The sequence below is a fragment of the Haemorhous mexicanus genome, chromosome 16 (assembly GCF_027477595.1).
Source record: "Haemorhous mexicanus isolate bHaeMex1 chromosome 16, bHaeMex1.pri, whole genome shotgun sequence".
In the NCBI taxonomy this organism is placed as follows: domain Eukaryota; kingdom Metazoa; phylum Chordata; class Aves; order Passeriformes; family Fringillidae; genus Haemorhous; species Haemorhous mexicanus.
This window is the reverse complement of record NC_082356.1, coordinates 2,566,275-2,585,612: the sequence shown is the minus strand read 5'-3', so window position 1 is coordinate 2,585,612 and position 19,338 is coordinate 2,566,275. Positions and strand designations below refer to the sequence as shown.

General features: G+C 55.1%; 2 protein-coding genes across 2 annotated transcripts; one reads left to right on the top strand and one right to left on the bottom strand.

Moving 5' to 3' along the window:
- Positions 1-9,574: 9,574 nt before the first annotated feature.
- LOC132335053 (olfactory receptor 14J1-like) lies at positions 9,575-10,576 on the bottom strand. The gene has a single exon (XM_059861172.1). The coding sequence runs from the start codon at positions 10,574-10,576 to the stop codon at positions 9,644-9,646; it is 933 nt and encodes a 310-aa protein (XP_059717155.1). The 3' UTR covers positions 9,575-9,643.
- A 6,600-nt stretch (positions 10,577-17,176) lies between these two features.
- Positions 17,177-18,909, top strand: LOC132334561 (serine/threonine-protein kinase pim-1-like; the record flags this gene model as incomplete). Its single annotated transcript, XM_059860665.1, has 3 exons — positions 17,177-17,233; positions 18,370-18,420; positions 18,649-18,909. Coding segments are annotated over exons 1-3 (369 nt in total), but the record flags the coding sequence as incomplete, so codon positions are not given.
- Between the last annotated feature and the right edge of the window lie 429 nt (positions 18,910-19,338).

Genomic DNA, 19,338 nt, shown 5'->3' with positions numbered 1-19,338 from the left:
ATGGAGACCATTGTGACACTTTGGGACCATGGTGACACCGTGGGGCTTCTTGGAACCAAGAGACCACCGTGACACTGTGGGGTCTCGTGGAACCATGGAGACCATTAAGACCCTTCAGGGCCTTGTGTCACCAAGGGGCCACTGTGACACCTCAGGGCCTCATGGAAGCAAGGGCACCACTGGGGCACTGTGGGGGCCTGTGGAATCAGGGGAACATGGAACAGCTCTGGCTGATTTGGCCTCCCAGGGGCCACCTGACAGGTTTGGCTGATCTTGGAATGTCAAGGGCTGCCTCTCATCTGCCCATGAACCACTGGGGTTCCATGCTTTCCTTCCTGTGTAAAAGAATTTCCTCTCTTCTCAGACACCCATGGAGAAAATTGGTACTCGCCCTAAAAAATTTCCTGTATGCAAGGGTATGTTGCAGACAAAAACCTGTCACCTCTGCCTGGCCTTGGCCTCTGGTGGTCACATCTCATCTGCCTCAGAAGCAACAGGGCTCTGTGCCTTCCTTCCTATGGAAAAGAACCAGCCTTCTTGTCCAGGGGCCATGGCAGAAATTGGAATTAGGCTGCCAAAATTCCATCTATCCCAGGACTGCTCCCAGACAAAAGCTGCCAAGACAGACACTTCTGCCTGGCCTTGGCCTCTGGTGCTGTTCTTAGACTATGAGCAGAATGTTTTCATTTGCAAACACCTTGGAGAGGGCCCAAAGATCTCCCAAGCTGGGGTTTGCAGGCCTCAAGAACATAACCCATGGAGGTTGATGTGCCTGGTCACAGTTGAGAAGAGACTGAGGAGAGAACAGGAGTGGTCTGGCAGGGCTTGAAGGGTGGATTCAGGAGTGGTGGAGCTTTTTCTCCATAGCGGGAAAGAGCCAGATAGAGAAATGATACCACAAATGCAGAGGGGGAGGCCCAGAGTGGACACAAGAGAGGAACCAGGCACCAGGGCAGGGCTGTGGAGCAACACATCCCCCAGAAGGAGCCTGGGTCAGCCCAAGGCTTTGTGTGGGCAGGCAGAGGCAGGCAGGAGGCAGAGCTGTCAGCAAAGGAAGGGGCCAGCCAGGTGGGGCAGCCGGGGGATGAGCACAGCCTGCAGGGACAGAGGCGCAGGGCAGGGACACCGTAGCACAGCCTGGGCTGCACAGGGCACAGGCATGGGCAGCAGCTGCCAGGCCCTGACAGAGCCAACTTGGCAGCACTTTGGCCATGGCTGCTGGGCCTGGGCCTGAGCCAGGAGCAGGAGACAAGTGACCCTTGCAGGCCTGGGGCCTCATGGCCTCCTTGTCCCTGCTCAGCAGCCTGGCAGGGGCCGCCCCATGCTCCTGCCCTTGGCACTGCACATCCCCACATGCCAGTGCCCATCCCGGGAAGAGCCCTGAGCAAGGAGGGAGGGACAGGATCTGCCTGGACAGGGGCTGGGGCTCAGGCCTTGGCCCTTTGCATTCCTGAAACACATCTAGCTTTGCTCAGCCCCAGAGACACCTTTGCCTTGTTTGTCCCCAGCTGGCATCACTGCCTCCAGTGTTCTGCTCTAACTGGAACCTGGGGACGCTTTCTCAGTCGTGTCCCTCAGTGGGACCCATTAAAACTTCAAGAAACTTCAGAGTTTCAATTTAACTTTGAGTTGTTGAGTAGCTTTTTGAAGACTCTCTCAGGGACTGAGTCTGTTGTAAACAACACCAAAGCCATGAGAGGGTCATTAAAGTTTTCCTAGTCTAGTTATGGAGAAAGATCTCAAAGACCTTATAAGAAATACACATTCCTATTTTAAAGGATGTATTTAATTTATTTCTCTTTAGAGCAGAGGTGATCCCAGCATTCTGTGACTGATATTGACCCAGGGTCTCTCCTCAGGAGCTCTGGCCTGATCACAGAAGCTGTGCCTTGAGCTGTGGGTGACACTGGGACATAGTGGGAGTGACGCTGGGGAGGACAGGGACAAACTGGGGACAATGGGAACACTGTGGGGAAGACTGGGGACACTGGGGCATCCTGTGGATGACACGGGGTTGGAACTGGAAGGGACTGGGAATAAACTCAGGTGTATTGGGAGGGACTGGAGGGGCACTGGGGTTGTACTGGGTTCTGCTTGGGATGAACAGGTCTCTAATGGGGTTGTACTGGGAGGGACTGGAGGGGGTGAATGGGCTGTTCCCGCCTCCCCCGCTTCCCATTTGCCGAGGCTCCCGCCTATCAGCGAACGCAGCCAATCAGCGCCGGAGATCGGTGCCTCGAGGGCGGTGCCTAGCATGGCCGCCGTCTTCTATTTCTAACTACAAATCCCGTCATGCCCCGCGGCCCAATTGAGCCCCATTGGAGCTGGGACTATAACGGCCGTCATGCCCCGCGCTCCACAGACATACCCCCCCCCCCCCCGGGGTCCGCCCCCATCTGTCCCATAAGTGTCCCCCAGACACTCCAGGATCTCTCCGTGCCCCCTGAGCGCCCATTCGGGACCCCCCTAAAGCGTCCCCGGACCCCCTGAGTGCACCCGCACCCACAGCTGCCCGGCATAGCCATTTCTGGGAATTCATCTCATCTCCCGCGGCCCCAGAGCCCCTCAGAACTCAGTCCCCCGCCTAAAATTCCTGCCGCGCCCAGCGCCCATAAAAGCACGGATAGAGCTCCCTGAGCTCCCCCCCAAGGGGTCCCGAGCCGCTTAAGCTCCCCCGAGGACCTCAAGTCGCGGCTTGGACGCAAAAGTGTCCCCCAACATCGTGTTCGAGCCACTTCCGGGACTACAGCTTCCATCATGCTCCGCTATTCCAGCAGGGACTTTATCTCCCGTCATGCACCGTGCCCCGGCGAGAGCCATTGCAGCTGCGTCTCAAACTCCCGTGATGCTCCGCGGCCCAGTTAAACCGTACCGTGCCCCCGCCTGCAACTCCCATCACCCCCCGCGCCCCAGAGAGCCCTGTTCGAGCTCCCCAAGGGCCCGCCCGGACCCCGAAGGGCCCCAAATTCCCCTCCCTGACCTCCAAGGGCTCCCCTGGACCGCCAAGTGCTGCCCCGGACCCCGAACTGTCCCTCAGAATCCCTGAGTGCCCCTCCAAGTTCTCACCCGGCTCCCCCAAGTGTCCTCCAGACCCTCAAGTTCTCTCTGAATTCCCTCCCCAAACCTAGAACAGCCCCAAATGTGCTCCAGAAATGTCTCCAGGCACCCCAAAGTTCCTCCCCTTGACACTATCGGAGAAAAAGATGATAAAAATGATGCCAAAAGGACTACAAATATTACTAGTTTCCATAAAGAGGAAGAAATATATAGCCAATAGACATGAATTAATTAAGGAAATTGTGTTACTTATAAACAATGACCAATAAATTTTTGGTTGCTAAAAATGTATGGAATTTAAATATAAACATTGAAATTTGGATAGAGACATAGAATATTACTAATATAAATAAGAAAAAATAATTATAATTTTATTAATTCATTGCACTTTTTTTAAAGGCAAAATGTATAATTTTTTTATGCTTTGGGATGTCAGTCTGTAAGAGAGTCCAAAGATCCCTCATTTGCCTCACAACCGCCATCGAGGACGGAGATTGAAGCCCTTCCCAAGGACTGAGACTGAGATCCTTAAAATTCTAACAGGGGGTGCTGGGCTGACTGAAGCGGGATGTCTGCCATTGGGAGCGGGATGTTTCCCATAGGAACCAGTCCTGAAACAACGGGCCCCGCTCACTGCTGGCACCGGTTTGTCCTGTTCAGAACTGGACTGTCTGTACCTGTGTGAGAGTCTGTCTGAAATATCCTCCAATCTGCCTCACAACTGTCACTGAGAGATCGCTCAGAAGACCCCCTTTGTCCCATTCCTGGCCCTACAGTGGAAAGTTCCCCGCCAAGCCAGGGGCTCTAAGACCTGAAGGAATTGCTAAGTTACTGTTTCCACAGGTGCATTTTTCTGCATGCTACACTGAGCCCAATGAGAAGAAGGGGGCACTGAGCCCTTTTTGCAACAATAGCCTTGGAAGCTGTCCCACCTCTTGGCCTGGCTGAACTTCTCCTGAGCTTTTGAGTGGTCTCCCACAGAAGATCCCTCTCGTTCATCTGCAAGCACTGTGACAGACAAGCTGAGATGACAGAAGCCTCTCCACCAGAGAAAAACCTGAGAAATCCCCACGTGAGAAAGGCCGCTCCTACACTCCCCAAGGACTGGGACTGAAGCCCCCAGCCCGGGGAGGTGCGCGGGGGAGGCGAGCTGACCAAAGCAAGATGGATGTTGCAGGTGTGGGCATTGGACCACGAAAACAATGGCCCTCGCCCACTGATATAAACTGTGTGTACCCCTTTTCCAAATACCATTATTTTACCAGATGATACAATAGATTCAGTTTTGAACTAATCCCCCTCCCCCCTCAACAAAAAGTGTATAATTGGAGTCCAGATGGACTGCATCTCGGAGATCTCCCCAACGTAACAGGCAGATCCTCACCTGGACTGGACCTAAGGACTTTGTCTCTACGTTTGGTAGCTCTATTCCCCTTTTTCTTTCTCTCTCTCTTTCTCTATCTTTCTCTCCCTTAATCCCTCCATCGCATTTTGCTGTGGTCATTCAATAAAGGTGCATTTGTTTGGATTATTGCTGCAACAACCCCCTGTACCGTGTTGGTTCTTTTTGCACCCTGAGATCCCTTACGAACCATCATGAAACCCATTCATAGGGACGGATCGTGACAACCTGTTCTCAAGGGACTCATTCTCCACTGTCCTGTACCTGTTCCCTCGATGTGCCGTCCTGCTCCCCTCCCGGAGGTAGATTATAAAAGACCCCAAGTTAACCAAAGACTTTAAGATTCTCCCCGAGGTTTCAAGATGGATCTGTTGGCCGGACCACGAGGATTTCGTGTCTATGTTGGTAGCTATTCACCTCCCCCCACTTTCTCTCTCTCTCTTTGTCTTTTATCTCCTTTCTAATCCTTCTATCACATCTGCTCTGGGCACTCAATACAAGGTGCATTTGTTTTGGTTAATACTGAAAGTCCCCTGCTGTGTGTGTTTGCACTCTGAGATCGGTAAAACGAACCATCAGGACCCCCCTTGTCCCAGCGGATCGTGACACGGCCTGATGGGGTTGCTGGCCACAGCATGTGAACGTGATCTTCTTGGTGGTGGCTACAGTGGTTCATCTGGTCTTGCTTTCCGGTCTCCCTATCCTAGAATTACCTATGCCACCTGCTTTTCTCATACTGTGGTTCTCTGTAATTCCTTAATTAGTCAGCCCTTATTAAGTTCACTCTTGGAATAGGGGAATATCAGCTCCCCATCATATCGAGTGCATTTGAATGCACAGAGAAAATTTAATAAAGGGCTCATGGGTTGAGATAAGGACTGGGAGAGATCACTCATCAAATACTGTCCTGGGAAAAACAGGCTTAGCTTAGAGATATGAAATTCATTTATTACTAACAAACTCAGAGCAGGAAAAGGGGAAATAAAATAAGCCCCTCTCCTCCCTCCTTCCAGCTCTACCTCCTACCCCAGCAGTGCAGGGAGACAGGGAAAGGGGGTTATGGTCAGTTCATCACCCATGGCTTCTGCCCTTGCTCATGGAGAGGGGTGGTTCCCCTGCTGCACCGTAGGTCCCTCCCGAGGGAGGCAGTTCTGCAGGAACTTCTCCAATGTGAGTCCATTTCAGGGGCAACAGCCCTCTGCAAACTGCTGCAGTGTGAGTCCATCCCAGGGACAGCAGTCCTTCCCAAACTGCTGCAGCATGGGTCACTCTTCCATGGGGTGCATTCCTCCAAGGACAGGCTGCTCCAGCCTGGGAGCAGGGGCCCTCTCTCCATGGCTCTCCTACAGGGTGTCTGGGTCTCCAGTGCCTGGAGCACCTCCTCCCCCTCCTTCTGCACTGACCTTGATGTCTGCAGAGTTGTTCTTCTCACATGTCTTCCCTCTGCTCTTTTCTGACTGGAGTTAAAACTGCATGACAATCTCTATTTTAGTTTCTTTTTAAATCTGTTATCACGGAGGCGCTACCACCGTTTGTAACTGGCCCAGCCTTGGCCAGCAGCAGGTCCATCCTTGAAGCCATCAGGGATTGGCTGTGCCAGGCACGGTGGAAGCTTCCAGCAGCTTCTCACAGGAGCCATCCCTGTGCCCCACCACTGCCAAAAACTAGGCCATGGTACCAAGGGGCTGTTGTGACTCTGGGGGGCCACATGGAACCAAGGGGCAAGGGTGACATTGTGGGGCCACTGGAACCAAGGAGCAAGGGTGGCACTGTGTGGTCACGTGGAACCAAGGAGCCACGGTGACACTGTGGGGCCTCATGGAACCAAGGAGCCACGGTGACACTGTGGGGCCTCATGGAACCAAGGAGCCACGGTGACACTGTGGGGCCTCATGGAACCAAGGAGCAAGGGTGACACTGTGGGGCCTCATGGAACCAAGGAGCCACGGTGACACTGTGGGGCCTCATGGAACCAAGGGTCAAGGGTGACACCGCAGGGCTTGGTGGAACCCAGGTTCAATGTGACACTGCGTGGCTTCATGGAGCCAAGGAGAGCACTGTGACACTATGGAACCTAATGGAATTATCAGAAACGATACAACTTCTGGTTTCTTTTAACGTAACTTCAGTCAGGGGTTTGTTTGCCCGGGTAGAGGGGAATTGAAGTTTCTCTTCAAAAGACTCTGCTCACCAAGGCTGGGTGAGGCCTGATGAGCTTAACATCTACAGATTGGGAGTGGCCAGAAAATGCACAGGAGGTAAATGAACATTAATGAACATCACCCCCAGTGTGCAGAGACACCTGGTCTGGGAAAAGATTGAGAAGGGAATCAAAGAATGAGGACTTAATTGACATCAAAGGTGAACGGATCAATCAGCAATAGCAGATGGAATACTAAGAATTGGATAATTTGAGAGCAAAGAACATTAATTTCTTTGGGTTTTTTCTGTATAAATATGTGAAAAGCGTAGTAAAGAACAATGTGTGATGGAATGATTTTCACTGTGCAACCCGGACACGTGTGGATGGAATAATTTCTGTTGCATGTGATGGCCGCAATGACATCCTGGCAAGAATAAAGTAATGCCTAAATTCTGTAAGGTGTTGTTGGAGTTTCTGTTTTTCATGCAGTTTCAGTGTCAGTCCAGTGAGGTCCATCACCAACACAGGCTCTTTCTGGACTCTTTAGAGAAGAGAACCGGAGGCCACAATTGCACAAACCTCTCAGAGACTCCCAGGCAAAAGCAAAACCCAAAGTCCCTCGGAGCATTAAGGAGCCCCCAGGGCCATTCCTGAGCAAGGCTCCCCAGGGACTCCTTCCAGCAGATCCCTGAGGCCACTGGGATGTGGGGCAGGGGGGGATGCTGAGGGCAGGACAAGGGGCTGACAGTGCCCAGCCTGGCTGGGGCTGTGCCAGGAGGCCCCAGTGCCTCAGGACAAGGTGTCTCCTCCCAGCCCTTGGTGGCACAGACCCTGCTGTGCCCAGGGCACCAAGATGTGGCTTCTCCTGGGCACTGCAAGCCCCGCCAGGGCCCTTGGCCATGTCCAGCACAGCTTGTCCTGCGCTGTCCCACAGCTGCTGCTGTGTCCCTGCAGGCTGCACACTCCCATCTCGCTGCCCCCTGGCTCTGCCCTGCCACTGCCAGCCCTGCCCTGACCTCTGCCCACCCTCACCCTCTGTGTCTGGGGACACACACACATGCACTGAGCTCATCCCCCTCCTTCTGGGTGCTGCTCCTGCCACAGCACTGCCCTGGGAGGGTTCATTCCTCACAGGAGCTGCTGTGTTTGTACTGGAGCATTTTATAGCTCTGCTTCTGCCTCTCTGGCAATTGTCTCTTCAAAGAGCTCTCCAAGGAAAAGATTCATTCAATTGTGGAATAGCAGAGGTGGGAAGAGCCCCCTGAGCCCCCTTGGCCTGGGTGTGGCTGGGATGGAGTTCCCTTTGCCCAGAGCACCCCTGTCCTGCTGTGCTTGGCTCTTGTGGCTGCAGCAGGGCTGGTCCCAGCCCAAGGCTTTGGCTGTCCCTGAGCAGGGCTCGCCCCACATGAGGCTTTTCTGCAACCCGCTCCCCCAATGGGCTGGGGGTGGGCAGGTTTTCCTGGGGGCGCAGGGATGGGACAGCTTGGCTGGACTGACCCAAGGGCTCTTCCATTCCCTGTGATGTCCAGATCAGCAGGGAAATGAGGGGGACAAGAAGGTCTCTGGATTTTCTGTATTAATACATTTGTCTTCCAAAGCAACCACTACAGGTGCTGAACTCTTGTTTTCCCATGGTTTTCCTTGCTTCTGCATTTGGCCTTTGCTTTTTGGTCCCTCCAGTATTAATCTCTCTTTATGATGACCCCCAATGTTTTCACCTTATTTTCTCCTGTTTTCTGATGAAGGAGGGACAGTGACAGAGACACTTGGCTGTACTTGATGGCCAGAGGGGTTTAACCACAGTCACCTTGCCCAACTCTTCTCTTATGGGCACAGCCAGAAATGTCAGGGCTCTGCCAGGTGCCCACCCCTGAGCTGGGCTCATGCCCTCCTCCCAGCCCCAGGGCTGCCCAGGGACACGAGTCCTTCCCTTGCACACACACACAGAGTTCATTGCAGCACGGGCAGGGGCTCCCTGGGCTCTGCTGCCACTGCCAGAGCCTGGCAGGGACCTCAGCCCTGCGGGTGTCACCCTGCCCTGCTCTGCCCTGCCTGAGGTGTCCCAGGGCCAGAGGGATGGACACAGGGAGCTCTGTGCTCAGGAGCTCGTCCCAGCCCTGCACTCAGGGGTTCCCAGGGGATGTTACTCTCTGGAAAGTCCAGGAGCAGCTGAAGGAGTTTGTGCTCACTGGGTTTATGTCCCCTCACACACACAGGATGTTCAGGGCTGTGGAGTGTCCATGCACTGCAGACACAGACTCCTGACCCGGGCACTTGATGTCCCTCCATGGAGAGAAGAAGAACCTCTGTGACCTGGGGTGAGAGGCCACTGCTGTAGCAGTGCTGGCTTTGCACTGCTGGGACAGCCCCCACCCTGATCACTGCCACACTTCTGCTGGGCACTGCTGGTTTCCTCTCCAGGGCACTGTGCTGGGCACATCCCTGAGAGTAACTGGGAAGGAGATTGAAGCTTTCAGGCTCTGCACTGGGGAGATGCCCTTGCATGATGGAAATGCTGCTGCAGAGCCCAGCTCTGTCCCAGCAGTGCCCACAACCTGTCCCTGCCTGCATTCCCTTGACAGGCACACAGCATGACAGGGACTGAGCTGGCAGAGCCCTGAGGCCCTAAACCAGCACAGGGGTTCTGAAGGTGAGTGTGGGAGTGAAGGCAGGGGAGGCTATGGAGGAGAAGCCCTGGGGCTCCCTGGAAGTGAGGAACACTGGGGTTCCTTTTTCTCCTCCAGCTCTGCCCAGAGGCATGGATCCTGCAGCTCTAGAAATCAGGGAGGAAAGATGTCAGGCACACATGGCAATACAGAGTTCTTTATTTTGTGTTAGCATATATGTAGTATACAGATGCTGGTTTTCCAGTATCTGGGTGCAAAAAGAAAGATAAATATTAAAATAAAAATACTGGAGTCAAACATTGTTCTGTGAACAAATTCACAAAAGTTTAACGCCTATGTAAACGGCAAAAAATACAGGACACAGAGTGAGAATTAAAGAGTAACATCATAAGAGATATGCAGAAGAATGAGAGTTTATTGCTTCTGAAAACCAATTGATATCATTTTCTTCAGGCTATTCCTGAGCTCCTGGTTCCTCAGGCTGTAGATGAGGGGGTTCAGGGCTGGAGGCACCACTGAGTACAGAACTGACACTGCCAGATCCAGGGATGGGGAGGAGATGGATGGGGGCTTCAGGTAGGCAAAGGCTGCAGTGCTGAGGAACAGGGAGACCACGGCCAGGTGAGGGAGGCAGGTGGAAAAGGCTTTGTGCCATCCCTGCTCAGAGGGGATCCTCAGCACAGTCCTAAAGATCTGCACATAGGAGAAAACAATGAACACAAAAGAACCAAATGCTAAACAGGAACCAACAGCAAGAAATCCAAGTTCCCTGAGCTGGGAGTGTGAGATGGAGAGCTTGAGGATGTGTGGGATTTCACAGAAGAACTGGCCCAGAGCATTGCCGTGGCACAGGGGCAGGGGAAATGTATTGGCCGTGTGCAGCAGAGCATTGAGAAAGGCACTGGCCCAGGCAGCTGCTGCCATGTGGGCACAAGCTCTGCTGCCCAGGAGGGTCCCGTAGAGCAGGGGTTTGCAGATGGACACATAGCGGTCGTAGCACATGATGGTCAGCAGGGAAATTTCTGCTGAATAGAAAAGGACAAACAGAAACACCTGAGCAGCACATCCTGAGTAGGAGATGGTCCTGGTGTCCCAGAGGGAATTGTGCATGGCTTTGGGCATAGTGGTGCAGATGGAGCCCAGGTCAGTGAGGGCCAGGTTGAGCAGGAAGAAGAACATGGGCGTGTGCAGGTGGTGGCCGCAGGCTACGGCGCTGATGATGAGGCCGTTGCCCAGGAGGGCAGCCAGGGAGATGCCCAGCAAGAGGCAGAAGTGCAGGAGCTGCAGCTGCCGCGTGTCTGCCAATGCCAGCAGGAGGAAGTGGCTGATGGAGCTGCTGTTGGACATTTGCTCTGTCTTGGCATGGGGGTCTGTAGAATAACTAATCATGCAATACTTCAGTTTGTGGAGAATTTCAAATATCCCAGCACAGCCTGGGGGCACTTTCCCTCCACTGCCTGCCCAGGGCTCTGCTACCTGGAGCGGTCCCTGCCAGCAGCTGCTCCCTGTGCCCAGGACTGGGCCATGTCAGTGCTGCCTGAGCGCAGCTCAGCCCTGGGGGCTCAGCTCTGCCCTGCAGACCCCTCCCAGCTCTGGCACTGCCCAAGGGCAGCTCTGGCTCTGCAGGCTCTGATGGGAATGTCAGAGCAATCCTGAAAAGGACTGGAAAAGCGATGCTGATGCTGCCCTAAGGAACCCTGTGCTGATTTCTGGCACTGCCTGGTATATTCAGATCTCAGAGAATTTTTTTTTTTTTTTTAATAATTTTTCTCTGTCTAAAGTGAGACAGGAATATCTAAGTGCATTTTTCTATCCAGGCATCCCAGAGAAATGGATTAATAAAGCAGGATTTTTTTGTTTTATGCAGACCCTGCTTTGCTGTGCTTATCATTTAATCTACTAGGAAATACCCTGGAGATCAGTGTCATGCTGGGAGCATCCCTTAACAATGTAGCATCCTCACCACACAACAGAAACTCTTCCAAGCCTTACCAGCTGTCTCCTCCCACCCAGATCTGGTCCCACAGTGCTTGGAGCAGCTGCCAGGGCTGGCTGAGAGCTGTCCCTGGCAGGCAGCAGAGTCCCTGCCCCAGCAAAGTGCCCTGGGCTGCAGGACCCTGCTCTGCAGGACAGCCCTGGGCACCCCTGGCTGCTCTGCACAAGAGACAATCAGAGAATGTACTCACAGCGTCTGGAGGCGTTGGGATGTTCCAGCTTTAGGAGATGGCTCCAGGAGCTGCAGCTGCCTTGTCCTGCAGCCAGAGGTTCCTGTGCCAAGGGCTGGCAGTGATTCTCCCCCAGTCACTTCTCAGCATCTTCACAGCCCTGACTGATTGAAAATCTCTCTGTCTCTGTGCTGTGCCCGGGGTGGCCGCAGGCAGTGCCCTCAGCCCTGCTGGGTTGGGAGAGGAGCTGCTCCTGAGGAGATATGTTATTTTGAAGCTCTTCTTGATTGCCAGGAGTTCCTTCTGTTCCAGGAGCCCAGCCCAGCTCAGCAGAACAGACACAGCACAAGGACTTCTCTTGTGGGTTGGGTGCTCAGGCCCTGAACATCACTCCCTGAGAGGGAGTTGAAGAAATCTCTCAAGAATTCAAAGTCACAATCAATCTCCAACGTTTCTTCAAGTTTTAATGGGTCCCACTGAGGGACAAGACTGAGAAAGTGTCCCCAGGTTCCAGTTAGAGCAGAACACTGGAGGCAGTGATGACAGCTGGGGAAAAACAAGGCAAAGGTGTCTTTGGGGCTGAGCAAATCTGGATGTGTTTCAGGAATGCAAAGGGCCAAGGCCTGAGCCCCAGCCCCTGGCCAGGCAGATCCTGTCCCTCCCTCCTTGCTCAGGGCTCTTCCCGGGATGGGCACTGACATGTGGGGATGTGCAGTGCCAAGGGCAGGAGCATGGGGCGGCCCCCGCCAGGCTGCTGAGCAGGGACAAGGAGGCCATGAGGCCCCAGGCCTGCAAGGGTCACTTGTCTCCTGCTCCTGGCTCAGGCCCAGGCCCAGCAGCCATGGCCAAAGTGCTGCCCAAGTTGCCTCTGTCAGGGCCTGGCAGCTGCTGCCCATGCCTGTGCCCTGTGCAGCCCAGGCTGTGCTACGGTGTCCCTGCCCTGCACCTCTGTCCCTGCAGGCTGTGCTCATCCCCCGGCTGCCCCACCTGGCTGGCCCCTTCCTTTGCTGACAGCTCTGCCTCCTGCCTGCCTCTGCCTGCCCACACAAAGCCTTGGGCTGACCCAGGCTCCTTCTGAGGGATGTGTTGCACCACAGCCCTGCCCTGGCAGGGAAATTCCTTGTTCTTTTTTCCCAGTCTGGGCCTCCCAAGCTGCCCTTTGCATTAACACTTTCTTTCTCTGGCTGTACTCTACTATGTCAAAAGGATCCACCATCTCTGAATCCACCCTTCAGTCCCTCCCAGGGCTCTCCCCTTCTGGCCTCAGTCTGCACCCCACTGAGCACAGAGCTCCTCTGTCCCTATACAGTGCTCATGTGCTTGAGGACATGGGCGCCTGGACAAGAAGGACGGTTCTTTTCTACAGGAAGGAAACCACAGAGCCCCAGGGTTTTGAAGGCAGATGAGAGGCAGGCACTGGAGGCCAAGGTAAGCCAGACCTGTCTGTCCTTGCAGCTTTTGTCTGAAAGCAACCCTTGGATATTTGGGGAGTTTTGGAGGTGCAATTCCATTTCAGCCATATGTAGCAGTGTATTTCTATAGCCATGGGTGCCTGGACCAGAATGACAGCTCTTCTGCACAGGAAGGAAAGGGCAGAGCCCCAGTGTTTCACAGGCAGATGAGAGCTGGTCTTCAGGAATCCAAGGGAACCTAGACAGTCCTGGCAGCTTTTATCTGGGAGCTCTCTTGGATATAAGGAATTTTGGAGGCAGATTCCCAGTTTTGGCTATGGATGCCTGCACATGAGAGATGTTTCTTTCCATGGAAAGAAAAGCACAGCCCCCCCAGTGTTTTGACGGCAGATGAGAGGTTGCCCCCCCAGATGCCAAGGCCATCTAGAGCTGTCTGTTCTGGCAGATTTCATATAGGAACAATGCTTTGATATAATCAAATATGGAGGTAGAATCCCAATTTCAGCTATGAACCCCTGGAGGAGAAGGAGAGTTCTTTCCCAGAGGAAGGAAAACATGGAGCTCCATGGCTTCAGGGCCAGATGAATAGCAACCCTCAACATGCCAAGGTCAGCCGGACCAGCCAGGCTAAGCCAGCAAGACTTGTTCCATGTTCTTGGACCCTGGGGGCCATGCAGCAGAACGTTGTTTCCAGAAGGCCCAGCGATACCACAGTGGTCTCCTTGGCTCTGCAGTGTCACACTGGCCCCTTGCTTCCATGGGGACCCATAATGTCACACTGGCCCCTTGCTTCCATGGGGACCCATAGTGTCACACTGGCCCCTTGGTGCCATGGGGACTCAGAGTGCCAGAATGGTCTCATTGCTTCCATGAGTCCCTGCAGTGTCACAAAGAGCTCCTTGGTTCCACAAGGCCCTGCAGAGCCCCTTGATTCAACAAGGCCTCAAAGTGCCAGAATGGTCTCCAGGACTCCATGATGCCCCACAGTGTCACAAGGACACCTTGGCTCCATGAAACCCTGAAATGGGGAAAGGCCCCTTGATTCCATTGGGCTCCTCCCTGTCACATGAGTTCTTAGTTCCACCGCACCCTGTAGTGCCACAATGGTCTCCTTGGTTCCACAGAGTCAGAATCTCTCGGTGGTCTCACGGAGCCCCACTAAGATCCCCTTGATTCCATGAGGCCCCGCCGTGCTACAATGACCCTTAGGTTAAATGGCCCCTTGGTTCCAGTGAGTCCTGAAGTGTCATAATGGTCTCCATGGTTCCACGAGGCCCCAGAATGTCACAATGGACTTTTGGTTCCACAAGCTTTCGTACAGCCAACAGCAGTGTCCTTGGCTCCACAGTGTCACAAGGGACCCTTTGTTCCATGAGGTTCAGTAGAGTGAGATGGACACCTTGATTCCAAGAGGTTCTGTAATGTCCCAATGGACTCCTTGGTTCCATGGCCCTGCTGTCCAGAATTGCCCCTTGGTTCCATGAGGTTCTGAACTGTCAGCAGGAATCACCTTGGTTCTGCAGTGTCATAACCAACCCTTGGTTCCATGAGGTGCCAAGCCTCCCACAGCCTCTCAGAGACCCTTCTCCCCCTCACGGCCCCTCACAGCCCCAGGCCTGGGGCTCCTCCCAAAGGAGAAGGGGTCGGGCCCTGCTTGTTCTCCTTTTATTTCAGTCCCTTCACAGCCCCGAGTGAAGAAAGGCTGAAATGGAGCCTTTCCCCAGCGTTTCCCTCGGGGTTCATTGCGGGCTGAAGCTCTGTGCTGGCGCTGGCCTGAGCGCCACCATCCCTGCAGCCGCCAGGCCTTTGCTGTCCCCCCGTGTCCGTTCCCTGTCCCCGAGTCCCGCCCGGCTCTGGCGGCAGCAGCAGCAGCCGCAGCGCAGGGGGCGCCGGCCCGGCCCAGCCGGGGCTCCCGGCCAGGAGCAGCAGCAGCGCCGGCCCCTTCCCGCCTGCTCCTGCCTCGGTTCCCGAGGGCTTTTTCCAGCTCAGTTCTGGAGTAGAGCAGCAATCACCCACACCCAGCCCTGACTGTGCAGGGCCCGCCTGTGCTGCCCTGACCCAGCCCGCAGAGAAAGAAAGGATCGGGTTCCAGCGCTGTTTTCAGCACTGCTTTACTCACCCTGAGGTGACAGCAGGAGGCTGCTGCTGCCTTTGCCTTGGCAATTGGAGATCATGGCTGCTCTTGCCGCTTGAAATTTATCTGTAAAACTGCAATCGCCTTTTTTGATCAGTGCTACCCAGAGTGCTTTTTTCGTGATGGTGAATGTGGGAATTCTTAAAATCAGAGGATTTTGGGAAAGCTGAAAAAGGCAGGCTTCAGAGACAGCAGAACTGTGATTAGAGCTGAGCTGTAACCATGAGATAGGGCAGCAGAAAAGTTAAATAAGAAGTGGGAAAGTATGGACAAATAGAACAATAGTTTGTGTATTAACGCTTGGTTAGAAAAACTCCCTAAGCTGCAGAAAAGTATATCTAGCCTGATATTAGGAAGTACTGAGCTTAATAAATGAGCTCTGAGCATTTCGTTTTAAGGCTTAGAAGCAGGTATTGTATTCGAAATAATCAGGTATTGTTTTAACCGAAGGTACGTGTGCTTATAATGGTTGGATAGAACTACTGTCAATATGCTTCTGCTTTGTGTGATTGGTCAAAAAACTTTTAAAGTAAGTTGTAACATTGAGTTCTTTGTCTGCTGCCGAGGAGACAAACTGCCGGCATCTTCCCATTGTCATAACCATGTAATGAGACTGATGCTGGAAAATAAACACCTCAAGACACTGTCCTCAGCAGTCCCGTCCTGTTTGTGATTTTGTACATAGACCCCCGGCCGGCAATAGGTGAACTCAGGCTTTTGGTCACAGGCATCATGATTAGCAGATCTTGAAATCCCCTAAAGTCCCTGAGCACTAAGTCAAGGAGAATTAAAGCCACACAGACCACATTTGCAGTGCTCAAACACGGCCCTGTTGCTGCTGCTGCTGAAATAAAATCATCTGATAGAGGCCATCACAGAAATTGCCTCTCAAGTGTCAAATCAAATGAAAAAATCCACCAGGAGAAAGAGAAACCAGAACTTCTCGACTCACTTCATTGTTTCTCCTTCTGAGCAGCAGCAGCAGCAGCAAGTGGAGATGCGCAGAGGTATTTCCAGCTGCTGCTGATCCCAGCTGGAGCCCAGCCTGCTGCCCAGTCCCAGCGGGAAGCTGAGCCCAGCCCGGGGAGCTCCCGCAGTGTCGGGAGCTCAGCGCACGCGGGGCCAGGCCCAGAGCCCCGGGCACGGCCGCCCATTGCGGGGCAGCGGCGCAGACGGAATGTCCTGCGGCCCAAACCTCCTGCTCCTGCCACACAGCGCCAGCGCTCTCCCCCTCCTCCTCCTCTCCCAGCACGGCACAAATTCCAGCTCGGAGGAGGCTTCGCCAGAGAGGGCTCAGGCTCCTGCTTCAGCCTCAGGGTCCCTGCAGAGGAACAGGGCATCTTTCAGGCACTTCCACAAGCTCAAGGCTGCCATTTCATGGGCAATCTGGGATGAAAATGGACTTGTTAGGAAGCACAAAAGCAGAGGGAATTGATCAGAAATTATTAGGAAAAAAATGACCCTTCTTAGAGACAAAGTTCGCAAAGTCATTCCATGCATTTCTCCTTTTCAAATTCTTCCAGTCATCTCCTGACAGGTCCAGCATGTTCTGGTACTTTTCATGAACTGACTGTACTCTTGATTCATATCAATGCATGAGATGTAGAAGCATCTGAACTGAACACTGAGACAAACTCCCTCTGTCAGCCCATTTTCATCTTCTAGCTCACTTTCAGTATGTCCATGGGCATGTTGGAATGATTATCCCACAGCTCTCCATTTCTGGCTGCAGGCTCTGGAGGTTCTTTCTCTGCATTCAGTCAGGTTAGCATTCCCTAACAATTCCTGGTAGCCCATCATGTTTTCTGAGGGTAGAACAGTAACATTGAAAACCTCACCAATGGCACAACTGCCCAGCCCACAAGGAAAAGAAAGAAGAAGCTGTCAAGTTCTTCAAATATTTGTCCTGCTTTGCTGCAAGAGTCGTGCTACACACATGGTGTGGAAAGCCAAGAGGAGCTGCAGTTGGTGGCACATCTTGTGACAAAAGCTGCACCTCATTCTCCAGGAAAGATTCTTGGAAAGAGCAAAGAGGACTGAGGAGCAGATGATGGGAAAACTGAAAGAGCTTTTAAGAAATTCAAAGAAAACAGAAAGAAACCATCTGAGATGTTTTACTCGATTTATTTTTATGCTCCCCTTTTCCATCTTGCACTACTTCTCCTTCCCATTAATTCCAAATGGATCTCACCTCGAAGATCCATGACTTGGCAAGTTGTAGACACTGTCAAATACCATGAGCTACACCCAGTTTGCCTTCCCCTGGTTTTCTCTGGAAAGCAATGCTGGAGAGGTAAGTGCAGTGCCTGGGTCACGTACAAATTCAGCATTCAGGGAATGTGCTCCGATAGTGTTTGACCCTCAGCAGGGACAATGCACAGCAGGGACCGAGGGGATTCCTGTGCTGCTGTGCAGGAGTGCAGACTCTGGGTCTTGGCTGAACACGGCCAAGTTCCCGTGTTTGGACAGGCTCAGGGGCTGCCCCCGGGGAGCGCGGGGCTCGGCGCGGGGGCCAGTGGGCAACGGACAAACGGACACGGGGACAAACGGCCTCGGCGCTTCAGTTGCAGCGGCAGCAGCAGCAGCGAAACCAGCAGCGAAAGCAGCAGCAAAAGCAGCGACTTTGCCGAGCCCCTCTTGCTTGTCCTCTCCCTCTCCCGCAGTCCCGCTTGTCCCGCAGTCCCGCTTGTCTCTCCCTCTCCCGGTCTCCCTTTCCCGAGGTCCCCTCCTCTCCCAGTCTCTCTCCCCTTGCCCGGTCGGGCCATGCCCCCGGCCCGCCCCCGGCCCCGGGCGGGGCTGCCCCGTCCCCGGCCCCGGGCGTCCCGCCGCGGTCTCGCCTCCGGCCGGCTCTGGTCGTACTGGCGGTGGCGCTGCTGGGCGGGCATCAGTGCCTGGGGCTGGGGCGGCATCGCCTCCCTTTGGCTCCGCCTGGCCAGAGCCTGGCCCCGGCCCCGGCCCCGGCCCCGGCCCCGGCCCCTCCCGGGGCCCGCGGAGGACACAGGCGGCGCGGCCGCTCCCGCCGCCTCCGCTGCCGCTTGCCCGGCCCGAGCTCCGCCGCTCGGCAGCGCGGCCGCCGGCCCCGAGCCGCCGCTGTCCCGCTGCAGGGAGCGAACGCCTGGGGATGGCCGGCCTGGGGCGCTTGAGGGGCGCTCGGGGGCCGTTGCCGGCCCCGGGCCGAGCGCTGACAGCCGCGTCCCGCCGGCAGGGAAGGCGCAGCAGGGCCTGAAGGAGCAGTACCGGCTGGGCTCGCTGCTGGGGCGCGGCGGCTTCGGCAGCGTCTTCGCGGCCACGCGGCTCTCGGACGGTGCCCCGGTGAGCGGCGGGCGCAGGAGGAGGAGGAGGAGGAGGGGGCGGAGGAGGAGGAGGGCGGAGGATGGGGCTGAGCAAGGCGGGCGGCGAACTCAGCCCGCTGCTGCCCTTGGCTTGCAGGTGGCCATCAAAAGGGTGCCACGGGAGCGCGTCCGGCACTGGGGCGAGCTGGTGAGTGAGCGGGGCCAGCGGGAGCAGCCGGGCCATGCCGAGCGGGGATGAGCCGAGGCCCAACAGGGTGGAAGCCTCCAGGATGCCTCGAGGGAGAGCGGGCGTGGGGCCAGCGCAGGGCACAGAGCATCCCAGGCTGGCTGAGGGCTTCCTGAGCCCCGGCACGGCATCAGCCCCACTGACGGCATCGTGCTCCTCCCGCAGCCCGACGGCACCAGCGCACCCCTGGAGATCGTGCTGCTGGCCAAGGTGTCCACTGGCTTCCCTGGTGTGGTCCAGCTGCTGGAGTGGCTTGAGCTCCCCAACGATGTCTTGATGGTGCTGGAGCGCCCGGAGCGGTGTCAGGACCTGCAGCATTTCATTCGGGCACGGGGCTTCCTGCCCGAGGAGGTGGCGCGGGAGCTGTTCCGCCAGGTGCTGGAGGCCGTGCGGCACTGCACCAGCTGCGGGGTCCTGCACAGGGACATCAAACCAGAGAACATCCTGGTTGACCTGGCCACCGGGCAGGCCAAATTGATTGACTTTGGCTGTGGCACCTACCTGCAGGACACAGCCTACACTCACTTTGCAGGTGAGCCCACACAGGGTGTGCTCCTGGTCCCAGCATCTCATGGCCCAACATCTCACAGCCCAAGCTGGGTGTGGCAGTGGGGATTCTCCCTTCTGCAGCCCTTCATGGCACTGAGACTTCAGCCAAGTTGCTTTTGAGCAGGGCTGGGTGTGGAGCCAGCTTCCAGCCCTGCAGGCAGCCTTTGCCCACCACTCTGCCCAGGACTGGGGCTAGGGCAGCCAGCCCAACAAAAACACCCGTGGGTGGGGGTAGCCGAGAGGGGGGGTCGGAACCAGTGCCCCAGCCAGTTTGGTGTGCTGGTGAGAAAGGGCTTGGACTGTTCCACTCGCCTGGTTTGTTTTGGGTTC